This window comes from Choloepus didactylus, chromosome 3 (assembly GCF_015220235.1).
Source record: "Choloepus didactylus isolate mChoDid1 chromosome 3, mChoDid1.pri, whole genome shotgun sequence".
Lineage (NCBI taxonomy): Eukaryota > Metazoa > Chordata > Mammalia > Pilosa > Megalonychidae > Choloepus > Choloepus didactylus.
Window position 1 is genome coordinate 84,001,596 of NC_051309.1, and position 27,273 is coordinate 84,028,868.

A 27,273-nucleotide genomic window follows, 5' to 3' on the forward strand; every position below is an offset into this window, starting at 1 on the left:
AATCATTGTCCACATGGTTTAACTAAATCTCCAGATCATCTCCCTTCCCCCAGGGTGGGACTGACATTCCTCTTTCTTGCATGGCCAGTCCCCATTCTAAGACTACCAGTGTGGCTGGCCCCACCTGGAGTCATCTCATTAGCATGAGCCCCACCTGGAGTCATCTTATTAGCATGAACTACCAGGTTTATCTGGAACCCACCAAGAATAACAAAAGACACTCTTGCATGGGAAAGTCCAAAACTTTAGAGGGTATCTCCCAGGAGCTGGGGACAAAGACTAGTCAAAATTTTTATTATACGACAGTGAAATAAAAATGTGATTACCAAATGCTGAGTGGCCTAAAGGGAGAAAGGCTGCTGAGATGGTGAATAATGAGAGGACCCACTCAGATAATCAAGTGGCCAGGGAAGGAGACTCAGAGAAGATGGCCTTGAAGCTGAGGATGGGCGTTTCAGAAGGAGACATTCATATGGTAGAAAACAGCATGAACAAAAGCACTAAGGTGGCAAAGAGTTCAACTTATGCCAGTTGGACTTTCAGAGGACTGGAGTTTCGTGGGCAAGGGGAGAGTGACTCCAGATGAGGAGGGTGAGGGAGGTTGCACAAAGTCATGCAGGGCCTTGTGGACCAGTGTAAGGGCTTGGACTTTTATTCAATGTTCAGTAGGAGATCAGTGAAGGGTGTTCAGTAGGGGAGTGACTTGAGCAGACTTAGGTTTTTACCAGATTCCTCAGTTGTTGTGCAGGGATTGGAGGTGGGCAACAGAAGGAGGAAGGGAGGGAGACTACTGCAGATGTCCATGTCCAGGAGAGGGATGGTGGGGACTTGGACTACAACTACAGCAGTGGCAAAGAACATGGAGAGAAGTGAACATGAGATTCTAATTTTGAGATCATTTTAATGGGCCTTGCTGGTGGACTGAATTTGGAGGGGAAGAGAGAAAAATGAATCAAAGGAGACTCCCAGGTTGTGGTGGCTGGTGGTACTATCTAAAGGGATGGGGCAGATTGAGGAGGCAGAGGAAATCTGGGAAGGGAACAGAGGCTGGAGCCAGATTGCCGGGTTCAAATCCTGGTTCTGTCACAAAGTAACTATATGACCTTGGGCAAATTTCTTCCCCTCCCTGTGCCTCAGTCTTCTCCCCTGTACAATATGGGTAATAATAGCACCAACCTCACTGAGTGGATTTGAGGATTAAATGAGTAGTTGCATGTCAAGCACAAGTAAGTACTATGTAAGTGCTATATAGGAGAAGAAATCAGCTTGGGAGAAAATAATGAGTTGATATGTGAGATATCAAAACAGATACATCTAGTTGACACTGAATATACAAAATAGAAGTCTGGGCTAGAGTAGAGTAAACCAGAGAAAGAGGAGTAGAGGAAATAACCTACAGCAGAATTAGAGGGAGAGAGAAGAGAAGGGGACTTGACATTTTAGAAGTGCTTACTTGAGAGTTCAGGCAAATGGGATAACCAGACAAAGGAGAATAAATGCAAGCTGGAGTGGCAGAAAGAAACCCAAGATGAGGCCTAGGAGCCAAAAGAAGGCAGGGGCAGGTAGGTTAACAGTGAGCGATGCATACTTCTGAAGGGCCAGAGCTCCTCCTCATTATAATCTGACTTTCAGGCAAAACCCAAAACAAATTGCTTCTTTGTCCCTGTCTCCCCTAATTTCTGAACCACAGTTATCTTGCTACTCCAACCTACATGCTCCTCTGTTGCCACATTCCAATGCTGTTGCTCTGAGGCCACCTCTGATGAAATCACTGTGTTTAAAACAGAAAAGCTGGCAAGTGTGGCTATGTTTTCATTTGAGTAAGCACAAGAACAAATGCAAACATTTCCTTCAGACTTCTTGCATGCACTGCAAAAGAAGACAGAATGTCAGCCTTGCTTCTCTCAGGCATCTCTGATTGCTGTCAGACCACCCCCTGCTTCTCTTTACTGCCCTCTTGACTGGAAAGCATGCCCCCAGCAGTGGTGGGGGCCTTGCTGTGTGCCCATCATCTTCTAAGGGCCTCCAAATCACTGCAGCCTGAGGTAGAAGGCCCCTAGCATTTGCATTATGAGAACTGAGTGGTTACCAATCTTTTTCTCAGGCATCTTACCTGCCTCGCTTTCCCTCATTTCATTTCAGAGACTTTTACAGTAAATTTCTTTGGTTTTGTATACCCATTTTTACTTGAAATTTTACTTGAAAAATTGAACAGGAAGTCTTACATTTTCCAAGTTTTTACAGTCTGCTCCATTTTCCCTTGTATCATAAACTTTTATGACCCAGCCAAGTGTCTTGACATTGAGCCAAGAGTGATCATTTCTTCCTGGCTCTCTAAGAGGTACAGAATCCTGGGGGGTTATCTGAGGCTTTGATTTGAAACCTTAATTATTGAATATGGTCTATATAGTGCTTTACAGAGTGATGAGTAATATGGCTCTGTCTCACCTTCAAAATGTACCGGCTGCAGCCACTATTCTTGCTCAGAGCATTTGGCTTTAAATATGTTTAATGTCCATAGGGTTGGCATCTTGGGTTTTTGTCTTTTGTTCATTCTTCTGAATGTTAATGTTTACCTTCTTCAAACCCAGCACACTTTGCATGAAGAAATAAGTACGGCTGGCTTTAGCGAGCCCAGGAGAGACTGGCCTCTCTCAGGTATAGTAGCAGGCAGCTCCCGAGGCCCAGCCGGGACACATCCATAGTTTCAAGGCATTGTGTGCTAATGCCTGACCTCCAAAGTATAGTTTTGGAAGATCAAGGAAAATTGTATTGGCATGAAGAAGATAATTCAAATTACATGCACCTCAGCCTAAAAATTAGGATCAAAGACTGATAGACCACTTAATCGCTCTGTAAACTTGGTCAGCTTTCTTAAGGCTGTTTCATTACCTGCGAAATGAGATTAATTATATCTGCCTTATGCTGTCATTGTGAGGATTGAATGAGCTAATGCAGTAAGTGTGCTTAGCACAATCCTTGGCACAAAGCAAGTAGCAGCAATGATTGTTACTAGAAGGGCTTCAGTTACTTTTCCCTTTTATTTTTATACTCCTTAGTTTAATTTATTTTCCAACTGACTTCAGAATAATTTTCCTCTTTGGGGTATCTGCAGGTCAAGTTTGAGAAAAGGAAAGAAACTAATGTGTTTAAAGGGTATGGATGGAAATCTGACCAAACATGATTTTTCTTTTAAAAATAGACTTTGCTCATATTTTGGCCCATAAAACAAGTCTCAGTAAATTAAAAAGAATCCAGACTATGATCTCTGACCATATGGAATTTATATGCAAAGCAATAATGGAAAGATGCCTGGAAAATCCCACCAAATCTGGAAACTAAATTGCACACTTCTAAAAAATTCATGGATCAAAGAAGAAACCACAAAGTGGTTAAAATGGAAAATTTTATGTTGTATATGTGTTGCCACATCAACAAATTAAAAATAAATAAAAGTAAATAAATAAGGAAGAAGCCACAAGGGAAATTAGAAAATATTTTGAGCAGAATGAAAATGAAAACACAATATATATCAAAACATGTGGTATGATAATGCAATGCTCAGAGGCAAATTTATAGCATAAAAAGCTTTTATTAGAAAAGATCCAGGATGAAGTCTTGCAGGTATGTTTTAACACATTATGTCTTTCAAAGTTTCTCTTTTTAATACTGAGGGAAGGCCTCAGGTAGGGACCCTTCAGCAGACAACAGTAAGTAGAAGTTTATTGTTTTAAATATATTTTATAGTTTCCTTATATTTAAGAGATGTGCTATCAGTTTTCTATTTTCAATAATGATATGAAGTTTTCTTTAAAAGATTTAGAAATACTATTCTAGGTGACACAAAAATTGTGATGTTGCTGCAAATGACCAGTTTGGCAAATAATTAAACTGAAATAAGGCCAAGAGAAACAAGTTAGTTCCAGGCCATATTGGAAACTCTATAATCCTGTGCTCTGACACCTCGTTCATGCTGTCCTTTGTTCAAGAAGATGAATCTGACCTTTTTTTTTTCAAAGAAATTAATAATCTGTTGGGGAGGCTGACTTCTTTGACAATGGATAGGCATGAAGAAGGGAAGAAGTGCTGCTGAGGAATGTGGTTGGGTTAAAAAACACCAACTTCCAATTCCAAATTCCTGGGGATAAGATATGTACCAGGTTAAAATCCCTTGCTATAAGGACAGGCTTAACCTGCTTATAATTGTGCCTAAGAGTCTCCCCGAGTGCCTCTTTGTTGCCCAGATGTGGCCTCTCTCTCTAAGCCACCGTGGCAGATGATCTTGCTGCCCTCCCCGCTAAGTGTAAATCTCCCTGGCAATGCAGGATATGACTCCCGGGGATCAATCTGGACCCGGCATCATGGGATTGAGAACATCTTCTTGACCAAAAGGGGGATACGAAATGAAACAAAGTAAAGCTTCAGTGGCTGAGAGATTTCACATGGAGTTGCGAGGTCACTCTGGTGGGCCTTCTTATGCACTATATAGATAACACTTTTTGGGTTTTAATATATTGGAATAGCCAGAAGTAAATACCTGAAACTACCAAACTCCAACCCAGTAGCCTTGACTCTTGAAGATGATTGTATAACAATGTAGCTTACAAGGGGTGACAGTGTGATTGTGAAAACCCTGTGGACTGCACTCCCTTTATCCAGTGTATGGAAAAATGAGGATAAAACCTAAATGAAAAATAGGGTGGGATGGGGGGGTGATTTGGGTGTTCTTTTTTATTTTTATTTTTTATTCTGATTCTGATTCTTTCTGGTGTAAGGAAAATGTTCAAAAAATAGATTGGGGGGATAAATGTACAACTATAGTATGGTACTGTGAACAATTGATTGTACACCATGGATGACTGTATGGTATGTGAATATATCTCAATAAAACTGAATTAAAAAAAAAAAATAGACTTTGCCAAGTATTCATGGGTGTCCCACACTAGTATGGGTACTATGTCAAGGCACAAGTATTGGTCAATAATTTAATTTTCAAGGAATTTAGCCTGCAAAGAAGCAGAAAATGCAAACAGCCTTGTTTGGTTGTAAAGATGCCAACATTCCTGAAACAATGAGTTCATCATCAAATTCTTCTTCCACACCAAAAACGAATCTATGACTTGCTGACTTACTTTTGCATTGATTTTCTGGACAGCTGGAAATGAAATAGAGCAGTGGTTCTCAAACTATAAGGTGCATCAGAATCACCCAGAGGGCTTGTTAAAACATGGTTTCTGAGTCCTAGCCCCAGAGTTGCTGATTTATTAAGCCTGAGGTGGGGGCAGAGAATTTGTGTTTCTATTGATGCTGCCTATCCAGAGACCCACTTTGAGAACCACAAATATGAATTCTTCTGAGGCATTGTGATGTGGTATAGATGTTGGAACATTTTAGTCAAAGGGGCCTGGGTTCAAATTTTGGTGCTGCCCTTATTAGCTGAGTGATTAAGCAAATAATCTCTCTGAGATTGAAATTTTCCATTTTTAAGTGGAAATAATAAGATCTACCTCATCAAGTTTATTGTAAGAGTTAAATATATATATTTGTTATACAAGTCTACTTTATTTAGAAGAAAAGAATTATTTGGGGGAGAGGGATAACATTTTGCTTAATTGGGATTCAAAACTTATGTACCCTATCATCAAATTAATTACAATATTCATCGGTAAAAACCATTCTTAGTTTGTGGACCATACAAAAACAGGAGGCCAGGTTAGCCCGTGGACCTAGTGTGCCAATTCCTGGCTTAGACCATCACCACCAATATTTGGGACACCTCAGGAAACCATGGTTTCCAAAAAACATGTCTCTTTCTTCCTCCCCATATCCACAACTCCTAACTAGCATCTTAGTAAACTGTTTTGCATGTAATGCAAACTGCTTTAATAAGTCTGTGAGGATGTATCTTACACAAACTACACCTGGACAGCTATAATTCTATAATGGAGATGGTGAGTATTTCTTTGTCTTACTGGGGTCTGAGATGTTCCTAGAGATATCTCACTGTATCTGTACAGTCATCTGCATTCTCGGTACACACACACCTAGGTCCCCTGAAGGGCCAATTACCTCACCTCAAGCTCTCCTTCCTTCCATTTCTTGGTTGAGAAAGAACTTTCTAGTACATAGAAATTTCTCTAGGCCCTTATTTCCAACTTTGGCCCACTACAAGTTCTTCTGTTCTTCCCTAACTGCTCTGATGAACACCCTCAGTCATCCACCAGCTATCAGCAATAAGGCCTCTGCCCACCCTCAAGTTACTGGGCTCTTTTTGAATAAATAAGGCACATGGATATGGAAGTACTTTTTTGAAGGGAAAGGAACGCTGCAAACCTTAGATGTCATTACTGTCTGACTTCATGCTGGGACCTAGAGCTATTTTCTTCTGGTAATAAACAGAGGCAGCTCTTGCTAAAGTCATACCTGCTTCATCTAGACGTTCTCCCATACCCAGAAGGCACACCAAAAGACAACACCCCAGGAGGTTAAAGAGCATAGATTTTAATTGTGGACACAACTCATAATCTGTGTTTTTTAATTTAATTTAATTTTTTATTTTTTGAATTAGAGAAGTTCTTGGTCTACAAAAAAATCATGTAAAAAGTACAGCATTCCCATATATACTCCCTCCCCCCATTATTAACACTTTGCATTAGTGTGGTACCTTTGTTACAAAAGATGAAAGAATATTATAACTGTAGTCCTTGGTTTACATTAGGGGTGTTCTAGTTTGCTAATGCTGCCGGAATGCAAAACACCAGAGATGGATTGGCTTTCATAAAAGGGGGTTTGTTTGGTTACACAGTTACAGTCTTAAGGCCATACAGTGTCCAAGGTAACACATCAGCAGTTGGATATCTTCACTGGAGGATGGCCAATGGTGTCTGGAAAACCTCTGTTAGCTGGGAAGGCACATGGCTGGCATCTGCTCCAAAGTTCTGGTTTCAAAATGGCTTTTTCCCAGGACGTTCCTCTCTAGGCTGCAGTTCCTCAGGAATGTCACTCTTAGTTGCACTTGGGATATTTGTCCTCACACAGCTTCTCCAGAGCAAGAGTCTGCTTTCAACAGCCGTCTTCAAACTGTCTCTCATCTGCAGCACCTGTGCTTTCTTCAAAGTGTCCCTCTTGGCTGTAGCTCCTCTTCAAAATGTCACTCTCAGCTGCACTGAGTTCCTTCTGTTTGTCAGCTCATTTATATGACTCCACTGATCAAGGCCCACCCTGAATGGGTGGAGCTACACCTCCATGGAAATTATCCTATTAGAGTCATCACCCACAGTTGGGTGGGGCACATCTCCATGGAAACACTCAAAGAATCACAATCTAATCAAAACTGATACATCTGTCCACACAAGATTACATCAAAGATAATGGCGTTTGGGGGGGCATAATACATTCAAACCAGCACAAGGGGTATATTTTTTTCCCATATACCACCCTACTTTTAACACCTCGTAATAGTGTCTTACATTTGTTGTTATTCATGAAAGAACATTCTTATATGTGTACTATTAACCAGAGTCCATCATCCACAACAGGGTTCATAATGTTGTCAATCCCATACATGACCCCAAACTACCCCTTTCAACCATATTCATAAACATAATTCAACACTGTTAAATACCTCACGATAATGTACCACCATCACTACTATCCATTTCCAAACATTTACTAACAAGCGAAATAGAAATTTTGTGTAAATTAAGCATCAGCTCTCCATGTCTACCCCCATTCTATCACCTGGAAATCTATATTCTAGATTTGACTCTATGAATTTGCTTGTAATAATTAGTTCATTTCAGTGAGATCATACAATATTTGTTCTTTCATGTTTGGCTTATTTCACTCAGCATAATATCCTCAAAGTTCACCCTTGTTGTTGCATGATCCAGGACTTCCTTCCTTACACAGCTGAATAATACTCTGCCGTATGTATATACCACATTTTGTTTACCCGTTCATCAGTTGATGGACGCTTGGGTTGCCTCTATCTTTTGGCAGTTGTGAATAATGATGCTATGAACATCAGTGTGCAAATGTCTGAGTCCCTGCTTTCAGATCTTCTAGGGATATACCTAGTAGCGGGATTTCTGGATCATATGGCAATTCTATACTTAGCTTCCTGAGGAACCACCAAACTTGTCTTCCACAGCAGCTGCATCATTTTACATTCCCACCAGCAGTGAATGAGTGTTCCTGTTTCTCCACATCCTCTCCAACACTTGCAGTTTTCTGAGTTTTTTAAATAGTGGCCATTCTAGTAGGTGTGAAATGATATCTCATTGTGGTTTTGACTTGCACTTCCCCAATAGCTAATGATTTTGAGCATCTTTTTATGTGCTTTTTAGCCATTTGTATTTCCTCTTTGGAAAAATGTCTATTCTAGTCTTTTGCCCATTTTTTAATTGGGTTGTTTGTCTTTTTATTGCTTAGTTGTAGGATTTCTTTATATATTCTAGATATTAAACCCTTATCGGATATGTGATTTCTAAATATTTTCTCCCATTCTGTAGGTTGCCTTTTCACTTTCTTGACAAAGTCCTTTGAAGCACAAATATTTATATTTAGATCTTTGATAATTTTGAGTTAATTTTTGTGCAGGGTGTGAGGTAAGAGTCCTCTTCCTTGCTTTTGCACAGGATATCCAGTTCTCCCAGCACCATTTGTTGAAGAGGCTGTTCTGTCCCAGATGAGTGGGCTTGGCAGTTTGTAAAATGTCAACTGGCCATAGATGTGAGGGTTCTATTTCTGAATTTTCAATTCCAATCCATTGGTCAGTGTATCTTTATGTCAGTACTATGCTGTTTTGACCACTGTAGCTTTGTAATATCCTTTAAAGTCAGAGAGTATGAATCCAACTTCATACTTCCTTTTCAAGATGTTTTCAGCTATTCAGGGCCCCTTACCCTTCCACATAAATTTGATAATGGCTTTTCCATTTCTGCAAAGTAAGCTGTTGGAATTTTCATTGGGATTGCACTGAATCTGTAAATCAATTTGGGCAGAATTGCTATCTTAGTGATATTTAGTCATCCAATCCATGAACGTGGAATGTCCTTCCATTTATCTGTCTTCTTTGATTTCTTTTAGCAATGTTTTGTAGTTTCTGTGTACAAGTCCTTTACATCCTTTGTTTAATTTATTTCTAGATATTTGACTCTTTGGTTGCTATTGTAAATGGAATTTTTTAACTTAATTTCTTCTTCAGGTTGCTCATTACTAGTGTATAGAAACACTACTGATTTTTGTGTGTTGAACTTCTATCCTGCCATTTTGCTGAACTTGTTTATTAGCTCTAGTAGCTTTGTTGTAAGTTTTTGGGGTCTTTCTATATATAGGATCATGTCATCTGCAAATAGTGAAAAATTTTCTTCTTTCTTTCCAAATTGGATGTCTTTAATTTTTTTCTTGCCTAATCATTGAGTACAATGTCAGCTGTGGGTTTTTCATATATGCCCTTTATCATGCTGAGGATATTTCTTTCTATTCCCATCTTTCAAAATGTTTTTATCAAGAGAGGGTAGTGGATTAGGTCAGATGCCTTTTCTGCATCAGTCAAGATGATCATGTGATTTTTTCCTTCTATTTGTTAATGTGATGTATTACATTAATTGATTTTCTTGTATGAACCACTTTTGCATACCTGGGATAAAACCCACTTGATTATGGTGTATAATTCTTTTAATGTGCTATTGGATTCAATTTGCAAGCATTTTGTTGAGGATTTTTGCATCTATATTTGTTTCAGTTTGCTAAAGCTGATGAAATGCAATATACCAGAAATGGTTTGGCTTTTACAATGGGGATTTATTAACTCAAAAGCTTACAGGTCTAAGGCAATGAAAATGTTCAAATCAAGGTATCAACAGGTGATGCTTTCTCCCTGAAGACCTGCTATTGATGATCCTAGAGGCACACGGCGACCTCTGCTGGCCTCTCCCTTCTCTCCTGGGTTTTGTTCCAGCTTCTGGCTTCAGTGGCCTCTGTTTCTGTGGTTTCTCTTTGTTTTCTCTGTGTCCTTCTCTCTCTTCTCTGGCTTTTTCTCTCTGAGTTTCTTTTTCTCTCTGAGCTTCTCTGGCTTTTTTCTGTGTCCTCTCTGTCTTTTATTCTCTTATAAAGGACTCCAGTAAGTGGATTAAGACCCACTTTGAATGAGGTGGGTCACATCTCAAGTTAAGATCCTACTCACCAAAAGATCCTTCTCACACGGGAATGGATTAGCTTTAAAAACATGCTTTTCTGGTGTCTATACATCTTCAAACCATCACAATATTCATTAGAGAAATTGGTCTGTAATTTTCTTTTCTTGTAGTGTCTTTATCTGGCTTTGGTATTAGGGCAATGTTGCCTTAATAGAATGATTAGGTAGAGTTCCTGCCTCTTCAGTATTTGGAAGAGTTCGAGCAGGATTGGTATTAATTCTTGGAATGATTGGTAGGATTCACCTGTGAAGCCATCTGGTCCTGGGCTTTTCTTTGTTGGGAAGTTTTTGATGACGGATTCAATCTCTAGTAATTGGTCCATTGTGGTCTTCTGTTTCTTCTAGAGTCAGTGTAGGTTTTTCTTGTGTTTCTAGGAATTTGTTCATTTCATCTGAATTGTCTAATTTGTTGGCATACAGTTTTTCGTAGTATCCTCTTATGATCCTTTTTATTTCTGTGGGGTCAGTAATAATGACATCCATCTCATTTCTGATTTTATTTATTTGCATTTTCTCTCTTTTTTGTCAGTCTAGATAAGGGTTTGTCAATTGTATTGATCTTCTCAATTAACCAACTTTTGATTTTCTTTATTCTCTCTATGTTTTTTTATTCTCAATTTCACTTGTCTGTGCTCTAATCCTCGTTATTCCTTCTGCTTCCTTTGGGATCAGTTTGCTGTTCTCTATTTCCTCCAGGTATGCAGTTAAGTCTTTGATTTAGCTCTTTCTTCTTTTTTAATGTAGGCTTTTAGGGCTATAAATTTCCCTCTTAACACTGCCTTCACTGCATCCCATAAGTTTTGATATGTTGTGTTCTTGTTTTCATTCATCTCAAGATATTTACTGATTTCTCTTGCAATTTTTTCTTTAACCTACTTATTGTGTAAGAGTGTGTTGTTTAACTTCCATATATTTGTGGATTTTCCAGTTCTCTGCCTGTTTTCCAGCTTCATTGCATTATAGTCAGAGAAAATGCTTTGTATAATTTAAGTGTTTTTCAATTTATTGAGACTTGTTTTGTGACCCAACATATTGTCTATCCTGGAGAATGATCCATGAGCACTTGAGAATAGCATCTGTCTTGCTGTTTGGGGGTGCAGTGTTCTGTATATGTCTGTTAGCCTACTTCATTTATCATGTTATTCAAGTTCTCTGTTTCATTATTGATCCTCTGTCTATATATTCTATCTATTGATGAGAGTTGTGTTGAAATCTCCAACTATGTTCTAGGGATGTCTATTTCTCCATTCAGTTTTGCCAGTATTTGTCTCATGTACTTTGGGGTGCCCTGGTTAGGTGCATAAATATTTATGATTGTTATTTCTTCTTGGTGGAGTGCCCCTTTTATTAATATATAGTGTCCTTCTTTGTTGCTTGTAACACTATTGCAGTTAAAGTGTATTTTGTCTGATATTAATATAACCACTCCAATCCTTTTTGGTTGCCATTTGTGTAAAGTATCTTTCCAGCCTTTCACTTTCAACTTATTTGTGTCTTTGGGTCTAAAGTGAGTCTCTTTTAGACAGTATATAGTTTGATCATGTTTTGTCCCATCTATGTCTTTTGATTGGGGAGTTGAATGCATTCACGTTCAATGTTATTACTGTAATAGCAGTACTTACTTCAACCATTTTATCCTTTGGTTTTTATATCTCATATGTTATTTTTGTCTCTCTTTTTACCCTTTTGTTACCCTTACTGATAATTGTTGTCTCTACACTCTACTCCAAGCTTCTCTTTCCTGTCTTTTCCTTTTAGCTTGCAGAACTCCCATTAGTATTTCTGGTACGGCAGGTCTCTTGTTGGCAAATTCTCTCAGTTTCTGTTTACCCATGAATATTTTAAACTCCCTGATTTTTGAAGGACAGTTTTCCCAAATAAAGTATTCTTCGTTAGCAGTTTTTCTATTTCAGTACCTTAAATATATCATACCATTGCCTTCTCACCTTCGTAGTTTCTAATAAGAAATTGGCATTTAATCTTATTTCTGTTCCGTTGTATGTGATGAATCTCTTTTCTCTTGCTGCTTTCAGGATTCTCTCTTCACCTTTGGCATTTGACATTCTAATTAGTATGTGTCTTGGAGTAGGTTTATTAGGATTTATTCTGTTTGGAGTACTCTGTGCTTCTTGGCCATGTATATTCATGTCTTTCATAACAGTTGGGAAATTTTTGGCCATTATTTCCTCATATATTCTTTCTGCCCCTTTTCCTTTCTATTCTCCACTTGGGACACCCATGACTTGTACACTTGTGCACTTGAAGTTGTAATTCAAATCACTGAGGCCCCATTTATTTTTTTTCTATTCTTTTCTCTATCTGTTCTTCTGTCTATAAGATTTCAATTGTCTTGTCTTCTAGTTCATTGATTCTTTCTTCTGCCTGTTCAAATCTACTGTGGTATGTCTCTTGTGTATTTTTAATCTCTTTTATTGTGCCTTTCATTCCCATAGTTTCTGTTTTGTTTCTTTTTATCCTTTCAAATTCTTTATGCTCACCCAGTGTCTTCTGAATATCCTTTATCTCTTTAGCCATATTTTCCTTCATCTCCTTGAATTGATTCAGGAGATTTGTTTGAACATCTTTGATTAGTAGTTCCAAATTCTGCCTTCTCTGAAGTTTTAATTTGTTCCTTTGACTGGACCATAACTTCCTGTTTCTTAGTAAGCATCTGATTATCTTGATGAGTTTACTCTGAAGATCAGTTTCTCTGTCCTGCTAGGGTTTCATTGTTGATTGGCTTTGTGTTAAGGCTCTTTTTTGTAACTTGGTTAAAGTTATTCTAGACCTTTAGAATTGTCCATGTTTAACTGGTCAGGTTTTTTCAGCCCTTCTTCATCTGATTCTTGCCCTTGATATGTGGTACATTTTTAAAGATTGCACTATTTATGCAACTGTTTCTCCCCCAGTAGCAAGCTTCCTTTCTTCTTTTCATTCTGTGGGATTCTTGATCTTTTCTGTTTATTTTTGTTTTGCCTCTATAAGTTTTTTTTTTTTTTTTTTTTTTTGCACTCCTTTTGTTGTCTCTAGCTGCTTTTTCCTGGAGGCCAAATTCCATGAGGAGGACAAAGACGGTATTTCCCATCATAAACAGGGCTAGGGACCCATGATGGGAGGTGCACACCAGCTCCAAACAGCGTTGGAGAGAGGGTCAGGAAAGACATCAAAAGCCTTTTTGACAATTCCTCAAAGTTGCACTTTCCTGGCTTGCCCAGCAGATAGTACCTTTCAGCAAATTCTTCCCCACAACCCTAGGGAAGCACTGTCTCTTTAAACCTCCACTTTCTATAACTCTATTGGGGATGGAGTTGAAACAATGGCCACAGCCATCCTTGTCCAGAGTGGGCTGAAACAGCAGCTCAGAGCTGGGACCCAGCGATCCAAATTCACCGATCAAAAAACGTGATCGGTACTTGGCTGTGCCCTCCCCCTCTTCTTCAGGAAGAGGACTTCCACATCTCTCTCTGCCCACAGCAGCCAGCCAGGGACCAGAACCAAGGCAGCCCACCTTGAGAGTGGGGTATGGATATTGGCAGCTGCCACAGAGCAAAGTACTCACAGTTCTTTACTGCATTTTCTCAGCCTCTTCCTCACACTCTTCCCTGGATGCTTTATAGTGCTCCCCTGGCCTCCAAAGACAGTTCCTGTCTGTCCACTAGCTGTCTTGGAGGAGGAGTATGTCCTGGAGCTCCCTACTCCACCATATTCCCCAGCAGTTCCCCTGGTGATATGCATTTTAAAGGTTTGTGTGCAGAGGCTACATTTCAAGAAATACTGAGAATGGGCTGGAATAGTCTAGACTGACTTCATGTTCAGTTTTTACTGCATAAATAGCTGTGTGGACTTGAGCCAATTCTCCAATCTTCTTAAATCTTGGTGTCTTTTATGTGAAATGGATCACTCTTACTTATTCATCAGTGTTGTTATCTGTGTTATAGTTAACATACGAAGTGCCAAGCACAGTGCTTGGTATAAAACAAGCACTCAAAAGCTCTAATATTGTGGCAGTTATTCTAAAATAAAGACATGGAAGGTGGACAGATAAATTACAAAAGTTTGTAGGTGGATAAAACTAAAGTGCAGCCAATTGGAGCTGTGAATCCATAGAATATTGATTAAGCCTTGGGGAAAAAAAATTCTCCAAAGATTTTGTTGCAGTGACTGATTTCTTACAGGTGACTTCATATCAAGCACATTCACAACTAGATTCTTACTTGTTATAATTACTTTTTTATTCTAAGTAAAACTTGTTTTATCATGGTAAAATAGTATACATATCATAAAATTTCCCATTTTAATCATTTTTAAGTGTTGAGTTCAGTGGCATTAATTACATTCACAATGTTGTGTAACCATCATCACTGTCTGTTTTTAGAAGTTTTAATCACCCCAAAATAAACTCCATGCCCATTAAGCAGTAACTTGCCTTTTCTCCCTGCCCTCAGCCCCTGGTAACCTGTTTTACTTTCTATCTCCATGAATTTGCTTACTGAATACCTCATATAAGCAGGATCATACAATATTTCTCCTTTTATGTTTGGCTCATTTCATTTAGTATATTTTCAAGGTTCATCCATGTTGTCGCATGTATCAGAACTTCATTCCTTTTTATGACTGAATAATATTACCTTGCATGTATATACCACATTTTGTTTATCCATTCATCAATTGATGGACGCTTGGGTTGTTTCCACCTCTTGGCTATTATAAACAATGGTGCTGTGACAATTGGCATCCAAATATCTAAATCCCTATTTTCATTTCTTTTGGGTAGACTATAATTACATTTTAGAATCAAAACTCTTCATTGTGGATGCTTTAAGATTAAACAATCTATTTGATTGTATTGAAACAAATTATTCAATCCACTCTATTAAATCAGCAGACTAACATATTTTTTGCTGTTCCAGAACATTAATTTTCCATTCACTTTAATATGACAGAATAATATCCTTTCATGAAACTATTAAGCACTTCGGGGGCGTCTAAATGAAGTCACATTAATACATGGCAACAGAGCCAATGTTATCTAGCAACAGGATAGGAAGATCAGTTCAGAAAGAAAATATTCTTATTGTAAAGACACATTTTTATTCAAAATTTTAAAAATGCCATTGAAGTACATAATTTTTCTCAATTTTTTTTTGTGGCTGTTATTCTCTATTAAGCTGTTTTATTCTTTCCTTAGGATGGCCATTCCCAGCTTACTGACATGTTTCTAATTTATGTACTTAAAATTAGCAGCATGGCTTTTTCTTACTTCTGTGTTATTTCTGAAGATCTATGATGTCAGTGGAGCTTCCAGGAGAGAATTTACCAGCCACAATTGCACATCCATTAAGCACAGTTTAACAACAGACAATCCTAATGGGGTTTTCATTTATGGATCCTTTGGTATAGGGTTTTCCCAGGACAGTGGTCAACATTTTAATTAAAACATCTTGAAGTCTGCAAATCACAATTACTTCTGTGTGAGAAGCAGTGAAAAGCTTCAAATTATCGCTTGACACAAAGAGGATGTAGGAAATTCTAGCCGCCTTGTTGCTTTCATGCAGATGCCAATTTAAAGCAAATATTCTTCAGATTCACTGGGATTAACACAAGTTATTGCTCTCGATAATCAATGTTTTACATTTGTAATTTGTTACCCAACAGGAAAAAATGAAAGGCCTCATTGCACATGTGATAGATATGTTGCCTGCTCGTCAAGGGAGGGGGACTCCCTTGAGAACCTTCTGAACTAGTAGTAAGGTCTGCAAATTACAGGCTTGTCATATGTTGAATATGTTCATGCAATATAAACAAAGACTTTAAAATATTTGCATTTAGATTGGACACCAAGGGACAGTTAGAGATTATGCAGACTTTAACCCATCAGTGGATGCTGAAGCCATTCATAAGGCAATCAGAGGAATCGGTGAGTAATGCTTTACAATTCCTGTTTAATGTTGATACAAATCAGCATAATTACAGCCAAAAATGCCTAGATTCAGTTTGCCCAACTTGATTTACTTGATCGGAAAAACTTTCAGGGAGTTTTTAAGATTGTTAAATAATGAAAAAGTATAGAGAACCCAATTTTATTAAATCTTAATATTTTCCTTATTAACATAATATTAAAAATTATCACTACCACTGCTATTACTCTCCCTAATAATAATAATAATAAGTCATTACAGATACAGCTGAAAGTCCCAGTCTACTTTCCTGGGATCTCACTTCTGCCCCATTCCCTAGAGATAAACATGATCCTAAATTACATTTATTATTCTCTTGGGACTTTTTATACCATAACTACATATGTATGTATATATTATTGTGCAAGGTTTCAAAGAGTATAAGATGGAATCATTCTGTATAATTCTTTGGCACCTTGCTTTCCTCCTTTAACATTATATTTTTGAGATTTATACATGTCGATATGTTTAGCTCTAGTTCATTAATTTTAACTGCATAGTAGTCAATTTTATTGCTTTATCATAAAACGGGAATGTTGATAGGACATTTAAATTGCCTGCAATTCTTTTCTATTACAATGTAAATATACTGCAATGAATATGCCTGCTTGTGTCTCCTTGTGCACATTTGCTAGCATTTCTTTAGAACAAAATAAGAGTTGAAATTTCTATGTTGAATGGGATGCTTATCTTCAAATTAACTAGAAATTTTGCCAAATTACTCTCTGAAATGAATATACATATTAGCATTCCTACCAGCAATGTATGATACTTCCTCTTGCTCCATAGTCTCACCAGTACTTGCTATGGTACTATTCAGTTTTTCCAGTCAAATAGGTCTAAAATTGTATCTCACTGAATATGTGTGCTTGTTTTCTCTCTCTTCCATACTGATGAGGGTAAGCATCTTTGCTTATATATTTGCTTCCCTTCCGTGAATGACTTCCTCATCTCTTTCTCATTTTTCAGTTGGATTGTCTTTTACTACAGGATTGAAAGTTTCTTAAAAAATAAATTCTGGATACAATTTTATTTTTAATTACAAGTCATAAAAATATCTTCTTATCTATGCCTTGCTTTTAACATTGTTATAATATTTGTGGTGTGCAAGTTTTAAATTTTAGTTAAGTCAAGTTTACCAATTTTTAAGATAATTTATGCTCATTGAATCTTGTTTTCTTAATTCTTTTCCATAAAAAGTTCATAAAGATATTCTCCTGTATTTTCTTCCTAAAATTGTAAAATTTTATTTTTCACATTAAGATCTTTAATCTGTCTCGAATTAATGTTTGAGTATGCTATTTAAAGGTATCTTATTTTATTTTACCCCATGTGGATAGTTAGTTGTCCCAGTATAATTTATTGAAGACTTCATCCTTTCCACACTGATTTTTAACACCAATATCAACTTTCCCTATGTTTCTGCTTTCTGTTATGTTCTATTTGCCTCTCTCTGTACAAATATTGTGTTGTCATAATTATCATAATGTTATAATGGCACAGTGTCTAGTAGGACTTTTCTTGGCTCTTTGCCCACCCATATGAATTTTAGGATCAGCTTTCGAATTCCATGAAATGCACTATTAGGATTTTATATCAATGTAATATCTTATTTCTGCCTAATTTGGATTAGTATTTTTCTTTTTAAATGAAAGTTATTTTTTCATTTATCTCTTTGATTGCTCTATTTACACCTAATGTTGAATAGTCTTTATCAGACTGTTCCATGAATTAATGTTGAATGAATTAATGGTCTTTGATTTCTGCTGCCTATCTGTCTTAGCCTTCTGTTTCTTCATGAATTTTTGCATTTTGGCTTGCAAGAACACTTTGAGAAGGAGGTTTTTGTTTGAGCACCACCAACCACATATTCTCAGTCCAAGACCAGGTTTCATAATGAATTTGGGATTTGTCAGTTCTAGATTCTGAACCAGCAAGCAGCTTGGTTTAGTTCTGGTCTTGAGTATATGCAAAAATAAAAGATGAGAAACTGCCAGACATACAAACTACACATAATTACAGATCTTTAGAGGTGTCTGGAGTCTCAGTGCATAGGGTATACAGACGCAGAGAAGGGGTGTGTGTTAGTCAGGGTCTTCAGAGAAACAGAACTGACAGGATAGAAATGTATACATATATATATAGAGAGAGAGAAGGAGCCAGAAGAGATATATTAGAGATTTATTATAAGGAATTGGCTCACATGACTATGGGGGCTGGGAAGTCCAAGCTCCATAGGGCAATTCACAATCTGGAAACTCCAATAAAGGTGATGCTGAAGTCCTTAGTCCAAATTTCCCAGGGAAGCTGGCTAGTTGGAAATTCCAGTAAGAACCAATGCTGACGTTGAGACAGAAATTCTTCTGCTCTCTGAAATCTTTGGTTCTGGCTTTTAAGATTTCTATCTGATTGGATGAGGAGACTCCACATTGCTAGAGCAATCTCCTTTGTTGATTGTAGGTGAATTCAACTGATTATAGATACAAATCCTATCTAGAGGATACCCGCATAGTAACAAGTAGGTCAGTACTTAACCAAAACTTGGGCAAATGATAGCTAGGATATAGAAAATGAGGAATAGAAAGGAATATAGGATGATTCCCAGGATTTTTGCATGGATGACTAGATCTATAGTGGTGTCAGTGATGAGGAAGCATAGAATGAAGAGAAAATTCAGAGACAATTGCAATGAATACAACTTTGAGCATGTGAGTTTGTGATTCTTGTACAGTTGGAGTTATCTAGTAGTAGAGAAGACAGAGGTCATTACTGATCTAAGTTGACAATCATACTCACAAAGCACAAATAGGCTTTAATCTAATTCTATGTTTACTTAGCTTTAGAAGGATACAAGACAGGAGATATAGGGAGGCAGCATATTTCATTGGGAGGCCCCTCAGCTACCCAAGTACATAGCTTCTTTTGCCCCAACATTGATGTGCACTTTGCACCACTGCCACAGATTTGTGTAGCCAAGGCATGTAGGAGTCACCTCGACATTCTGATGGATATTTTATACTCTTCTAGTCATGTAAGCCTGAGACCTGAAAGCCAACTCACAGCTCCCCAACCCAAGTGCAGTCCTCTAGGGTAAAATTAGGCAGGCATAACTTTCCACATTATTTCAATGCTACAGTTACCAAGTAAACAATACCCTGGATGGGAGAAACTAAGATGGCGACTAGGTGAGACAGGGCAAAAAAACACCTCCGTGAAAAACACTAGATAAAAACCAGAAAGTGACCCAGAATACTGGTTACAGCGATGCTCCAGCTGGACGAGATCTCCTAGTTCCAGAGGGGCCGTATACTTGGTGAAACCGGGAGTCTGCATTCTGAAACGAGGGAGTAAGCTGGCTGGAAGACCTGCAGCCACATGGTGGTCTGGGGAAGCCAGGGTTTGGCATTTGGAGACCGACGGGCTCTTTTAAAAAAAAAAAAGGAAAAACCCAGGAGCGGCTGCAGTTGCAATAGTGGGAACCACGCAGTAAAACACAGCAAGAGGGGGCTGGGCCGGCCTCTCAGTGTCTGGCCTGGAAGATAACCCGCTGCATATTCCCTTGGGGCCAGAGGAACAAGAGGGGAGAGCCGGAAGCAGAAAGAAACCCCGCGGCTCACAGCTGGCTCCCCGGAGGGCTGGATAAACTCCTGCGCGGGGCTGTGCCCACAGCCCAGAGCCCCGCCAGTTGTCCTGGAGCTGGGAAGGAGGAACTGTGGGGGGGGGGTTGAGATGCCCCGTTTGGCCATTTTTGCTTCAGGCTGAGAGCGCCGCTGCATGGCCCGGCAGCCCGGGGCTTCCCTTGAGAGACAGTGTGCACTGGTGACGTAGCACAGCATTCCCTCAGCTGAGCTCCTGGAGGATCGCGGCTGGGTGGGGGGACCCTCTCGGAGAACCCAGGGACGCTACACCAAGTCTGGTGGTTTGTGGGGCAGCAAGAGAGAGGGTCTGGGGCTGAAATGAAGTGAAGGCTTAGACTTTTGCGGCGGCCTTGAATCTCTGAGAACCTGGGGGATTTAAATATTAAAACTGTCCTTCCTCCCTGGTCATCCTTACACATGCCCCACATTCAGGGCGGACGGCTCCAGCAACACACCCAAACTGAGTTCTCCAACTGAACCCCACAAGAATCATTTCTCCACACACTGTGGGGACAAAGTGGAGAACTGACTTGAGGGGTATAGGTGACTCACAGATGCCATCTGCTAGTTAGTTAGAGAAACTGTACATCACCAAACTGTGTTTCTGAAAAATTAGATTGATATTTTTTTTTACAACTTGAAAGAACCCTATCAAGCAAAGCAAATGCCAGGAGGCCAAAAACAACAGAAAATCTTAATGCATATGATAAAACCAGACGATACGGAGAATCCAACTCCAAACACACAAATCAAGATATCAGAAGAGACACAGTATCTGGCAAAATTAATCAAAGAACTACAATTGAGGAACAAAAACATGGCAAAGGATTTAAAGGACATCAAGAAGACCATGGCCCAGGATATAAGCAGCATAAAGAAGACCCTAGAAGAGCGTAAAGAAGACATTGAAAGAGTAAATAAAAAAATAGAAGATCTTATGGAAATAAAAGAAACTGTTGGCCAAATTAAAAAGACTCTGGATGTTCACAATACAAGACTAGAGGAAGCTGAACAACGTCTCAGTGTCCTAGAAGTCCACAGAACAGAAAATGAAAGCACAAAAGAAAGAATGGAGAAAAAACTCGAAAAAAAATTGAAAAGGATCTCAGGGATACGATAGATAAAATAAAACATACAAACTTAAGACTCATTGGTGTCCCAGAAGGGGAAGAAAAGGGTAAAGGTCTAGAAAGAGTATTCAAAGAAATACGCAAAGCATAAATGCCCAGCAAACTCCAAATAGAATAAATCCAAATAAACCCACTCCAAGACATATTCTGATCAGACTCTCAAATGCTGAAGAGAAGGAGCAAGTTCTGAAAGCAGCAAGAGAAAAGCAATTCACCACATACAAAGGAAACAGCATAAAACTAAGTTGTGACTACTCAGCAGCCACCATGGAGGCGAGAAGGCAGTGGCATGACATATTTAAAATTCTGAGAGAGAAAAATTTCCAACCAAGAATACTTTATCCAGCAAAACTCTCCTTCAAATTTGAGGGAGAGCTTCAATTTTTCACAGACAAACAAATGCTGAGAGACTTTGCCAATAAAAGACCTGCCCTACTTCAGATACTAAAGGGAGCCCTACCAACAGAGAAACAAAGAAAGGAGAAAGAGATATAGAGAAATTTTAACAGACATATATAGTACCTTACATCCCAAATCACCAGGACACTCATTTTTCTCTAGTGATCACGGATCTTTCTCCAGAAGGGACCATAAGCTGGGACATAAAACAAACCTCAAGAAATTAAAAAAAAAAAAAAATTGAATGTACTCAAAACACATTCTCCAACCACAATGGAATACAAATAGAAGTCAATAATTTTTGAACTGTAACTCCACTATTTACTTCCTACATGATGTAAAATACACAAACTCTAATGACAAATCAGTGGTTTTGAACTCAATGTAAAATATGTAATTTTAGACAACTATATAAAGGTGGGGGAATGGAGGAGTATAGGAATATAGTTTATGTGTCCTATTGAAGTGAAGGTGGTATCAAAGAAAAACAAGATTGTTATGGATGTAAGAGGTTAATTTTAAGCCCCATAGTAAACACAAGGAAATTATTAGAGAATATAACCATAGAGATGAAAAGTAGAGTATGGGTTAAGAGAAATGGGGGAAGGGGAAATGGGGAGTTAAGAAATGAGTGTAGGGTTGCTGTTTGAGGTGAAGGGAAATTTCTATTTAATGGATGGTGGGAAGGAGCAATACAACATTCTAAACATGGTTAATCCCACTAATGGAAGGCTAGGGAGGGGGTGGAATGGGAAGATTTAGGCTGTATATATGTTTCCACAATTGGAAAAAAAAAAAAAAATCTAAATAGATGACAATTGAATGCCAAGGATGCACTTGGATGGGATTGGAGGATGGAGGACAGGTGGTTCAAAGGGACACAGTTGAGACATAAGGAAAAGAAAATATAGAATGTAAGCTTTGTATCATTGTTGAATCTCTTGTGCTTCTTAACTGCATATTATGGGATTGCATGAAAGACTGTTCTTGTTCATGGGAAGTGTATACGTGAATTATAGTGTATGTTCAAGGATGTGTGCAGCTAGCTCTCATATGTTCAGAAGACAGAGCAATAGATGATGGATGATAGATAGGGAGGGAGGGAATGAAATAAAAAGAAAAAAAAAAAAGTACCCTGAAGTCATTCTCAGACAGGCAAGCATCAGCCCTAACCTGACGCTATGCTTTAGTTACAAGTAGGAGGTCTGGAATGCGTAAGAGAGGTGTGAACCAGAGATAGAAATACACATTTTGGTGTTAAAAAGATTTGGGTTCAAAATCTTGCTATGCCACTTAAAAGCCAGGTGATTTTGAGCAAGTGAGATAAGATCTCTAAGCATTAGTGTCTTCATTTTTAGGACAGCTTAATCACATGAACCACCCAGAGCTCTTGTGAATATTAACCATGGCAGTGAATAAAAAGGTACTGATACAAGGTAACTTCTCAATAAATGTTGGTTCTTTTTCTCTAGAGGAATAAAGAATTAGATACCAAGTAAGAGGATAAGAGAGAGATAAAAAGTGATAAGTTTGTAACTGAACCTCCTGTGCTGGTTTGAATGTATTATGTCCCCCAGAAAAAGCCATATTCTTTGATGCAATCTTGTGGGGCAGATGTTTTAGTGCTGATTAGATTGGAATCCTTTGAGTGTTTCCATAGAGATGTGTCCCACCCAACTGTGTGTGATGACTCTGATTGAATAATTTCCATGGAGTTGTTACCCCACCCATTCAGGGTGGGTCTGAATTAAATTACTGGAGCACTATATAAGCTCAGACAGAAGGAGCAAGAATGTGACAGCTGAGAGTGACACTTTGAAGAATGCACAGGAGCTGAGAGAGGAGCTGCAGATGAAAGACAGTTTGAAGATGGCTGTTAAAAGCAGACGTTTGCTCCAGAGAAGCTAAGAGAGGAAAAATGCCCCAAGAGTGACTAAGAGTGACATTTTTGAGGAACTGCAGTCTAGAGAGGAAAATCCTGGGAGAAAACCATTTTGAAACCAGAACTTGGAGCAGACACCAACCATGTGCTTTCCCAGCTAACAGAGGTTTTCCAGATACCACTGGCAATCCTCCAGTGAAGGTGCCCAATTGTTGACGACTTACCTTGGACACCTTATAGGCTTAAGACTGTAATTTTGTAACCAAATAAACACCCTTCATAAAAGTCAATACATTTCTGGTGTTTTGCAGTCCGGCAGCATTAGCAAACTAGAACACCTCCTAAGGGTGAAAAAATCTAGTTCAAAGGCAGTAAGTTCTTTGTGCTATGCTGTCTACCTGATCTACAGATAAGAATACTAAGGCAATGATTGGTTTCTTATCCCAAAACCATCTAAGTAAAGTTAATTTTCTTTTCTAAGAGCCAGGCAAAAGAACAAAGAAATAAAAGAGTCCAACCTGGTAAGAACCTGGAAATTAAAATGAAAGGGCCTTACCCTGCATTTATTTCAACTCATTAATCATTTTTCTTTTGTTCAAGACTGATATTGAGCATCTTTGGTGAATAAAATGATTTCATTTCATTTAGGGACCGACGAGAAAACACTCATCAGTGTTCTGGCTGAGAGGTCCAATGCACAGCGTCAGCTGATTGCTAAGGAATACCAAGGAGCATATGGAAAGGTACAATCCAATTAACCTAGTGGACGGTAAAGTGATAATCACTAACGTACCAGGGATGCTCCCATGTGATTTTGCCCACAGTCCTTTTGTTTCAAGCCTAGTATAACAGAAGGAATCTGAGTCCTGGTTTTACCCTTAGAACTGGCTGCATGACTCTGGACATGTTGTTTGATCTTTCTGGGCCTCAGTTTCTTCACCTGTAAAATAAGGAGGGTTGCATCAGATCAGTTTTTCCTAAGCCGGGTGCAGTTTTGCTCCCAGGGAACATTTGGCAATGTCTGAAGATGTCTTTGGTTGTCACAGTGGGGCAAGGGGTAGAAGGGTGGAGGACAGTGGGGATGTTTCTTCCATCTAGTGGGTGGGGGTCAGGGATGCTGCTAAACATCCTATAATGCACAAGACATCCCCACATAACAAAGAATTATCTGGCCCAATATGCCAACAGTGCCAAGGCTGACCAATTTTTCTATTCTATTAGAAAAACAATGAAAAAATAAATAATTAAAATAGGGAGATGTGATAGAGAATGACTGGTGAATGGCTCCATTAGACAGGATGGTGAAGAAATGTTCAAACATAAACATAAAAGTTCAAACATAAACTTACTGTCAAGACAGACTGAATAATACTGGGAATTCAGCTATGCTTCTTCTGGAGAAAGAGAAAGAGCATTTCACGCAAAAGGTAAAACCAAATGCAAAAGCTGTGAGGCAGAAAGAAGCTCAGAATATTTGAGAAGAAAGAAAGAATTCCAATATGGTAGAGTGTAGAGTGTGAAGGGGAGCAGAGGGAGAGATTAGGCTGGAGAGAGGTTTAGAACTCATAAGACCTTGGAGTCTTGGTACAGAGTTTAGATTTTATTCTTAGGACAATAAGGAGCCTCTGGAGGTTTATAAGCAGAGAAATAATATAATCCAATTTAGGTTTTATGTTTAATAAGATTAATTTGGTAGTTGTGATTAATAAACTGTGGAAAGAATGAAAACACAGACCAGTCAAGCTATTGGTTGGTACAGGTAAGAGATGAGAGAGTTAAGTGACCCTCCAAGGCAGCTCAGACATTACATCCTGAAAGTGTTCTCCAAGCCCCCACTCTCCATTAAATCACCCTTCTCTGTGGTCCTTCTTTCAGAGACTTAACATATTAAATTGAAATATTATCTTTGTATATTTCTGTTTTTTCCATTAGGGCATAATGTCCTAGGGGTAAGGACTGTGTCTAACTCATCTTTAAATGTCTACACCAGAAGACATGCCCAGTAAATGTTTGTTGAATTAAATGAATTGGCAAACTTCTGGGCAAGGCAACACATTCGTGTACAGAAAATGTGAATGACCCACTGGCTTTTCCATATTTCTAAAATACGGAGGAAAGATGGATACTGAGGGTGACAACCCTTTCCCACAGTATGAAATTAAGCATGCAAAATTAAGATTCAACTGGACTCCCCCCTACATGGGACATGACTCCCAGGGGTGTAAGTCTCCCCAGCAACATGGAACATGAATCCCAGGGATGAGCCTGGCCCTGGCTTCATGGGATTGAGAAAAATTTCTTGACCAAAAGGGGGAAAAGAATTGAAATAAAATAAAGTTTCAGTGGCTAAGAGATTTCAAATAGAGTCAAGAGGTCATTCTTGAGGTTATTTTTATGCATTAAATAGATATTCTTTTTCAGTTTCTAGTGTATTAGAATAGCTAGAAGGACCTACCTGAGTCTGTTGAACTGTAATCCAGTAGACTTGGTTCTTGATGATGGTTGTATTAACTATATAGCTTTTATCATGTGACCATGTGATTGTGAAAACCTTGTGACTGACACTCCGTTTATCAAGTAAAAGGGCAGATGAGTAACAAAATAAAGGCAAAAATATACATAAATAATGTATAAATGGGGGTGTTGAGGGGTATGGGATGTTTGGGGTGTTGTTTTATTTTTATTTTTTCTTTATTTTAGAGTAACAAAAATGTTCTAAAATTGATTGTGGCAATGAATGCCCAACTATATGATAATACTGTGAACCATTGATTGTATACTTTGGATGGATTATATGGTGTGAGAATATATCTCAACATTGCATTAAAAAAAAGATTCATTTGGAAAGTCTTGGGCTGAGGACAGATAGTAGTGGAATTTAGTATCTAGAGAGGAAAAAATCCTGAAGCAGTTAAAGCAGAGCTTGTGACACTTGGCTCCATCCTGTTTCTGCAGGAGCATACAGTAGCATGGTAGGTGTTGGTCTGTACCCACATTGTTGTAGCAGCCTGGGAGGCTGCCAGTCTCTATTTCAGAGCTGAAAATAGTCAGGTCAGGACAAAAAGATCATTCAGTAATACTCTGTCTTGGTTGGCCAGGCTTCTATGACAAATACCACATGATGGATTGGCTTAAACAACAGGAGTTTATTGGCTAATGGTTTTGGGGATAGAAGAAGTCCAAAATCAAGATATCAGCAAGGTTTGCATCCTTCTGGAAGGCTGTAGCATTCTGGTGCTGGCTGCCGGCAATCATTGCAGTTCCTTGGCATATCTCTGTCTCCTGTCATGTGGCGATGTCCTCCCCTTTCCTGCCTTCTGTGACTTTTAGGTTCTCTTTATAAGGCCTACAGTAATCTGGATTAATGCCCACCCGGCTTCAGTTGGCCACACCTCAACTAAAAATAACATCTTCAAAAGGTCCTGTTTACAGTGGGTTCACACCCATGGGAACATTATTAAAATTATGAACAATGGGTTTGTTGGAATACATAATTTAACTTACCATACACTCCTTTGAATATTGAAAATAAAAACAATACCACCTACCTTTAAGCAAGGGAGATGGGCTGTACTTATGTATTGTGTGAAAATAATGCCAAAGGACAATATAATTCAAGAATGTCTACCCCGTCTTCACACTTAGGGATTCCGCTGCTGCTGTTGCCAGAAAACTGCTTCTGATGCCCCCTAGCCATGCTCTCACCAGAAGCCAATGAGCAAGCCCTGTCCTTCCTTTCCTTTTCTCTTTGGAGCTCTTCGGCAGTCACTGGGAAGGGAGGCACCCAGGAACACATCACCCACCGAGGAAGCTGGATGTGAGAGGAGGTCCCTCCTCCTCTTCCTGTTCCCTCTCCCCACCTCAAGCACTGAGAGCATCGAGACCCAGGAAATGCGGTTTTGTACCCAGTTCCTAACAGTGGCTCTCATGTAATCCTTTCCTTTGGCTTTCCTTCCAGAAGCCTTCTATAAAACAGAACATTTGGGAAGAAATCATAAAATGGAGATGAATGCCATAGAAATATCTTTGACATTTCTCTATTCTCTGTGGACGGGCATGTTTTCAT

The 27,273-nt window shown here is 38.8% G+C and overlaps 1 protein-coding gene across 2 annotated transcripts in view; it reads left to right on the top strand.

Annotated features, from left to right (window-relative positions):
• ANXA3 (annexin A3) overlaps positions 1–27,273 on the top strand; it is a 73,204-nt gene that overhangs the window by 21,998 nt on the left and 23,933 nt on the right. For both annotated transcript variants that reach the window (XM_037830068.1, XM_037830069.1), the window contains 2 exons: positions 16,031–16,118; positions 23,856–23,950. In XM_037830068.1, coding sequence (XP_037685996.1) covers positions 16,031–16,118; positions 23,856–23,950 — 183 coding nt within the window. The remainder of the gene's footprint in view (positions 1–16,030; positions 16,119–23,855; positions 23,951–27,273) is intronic.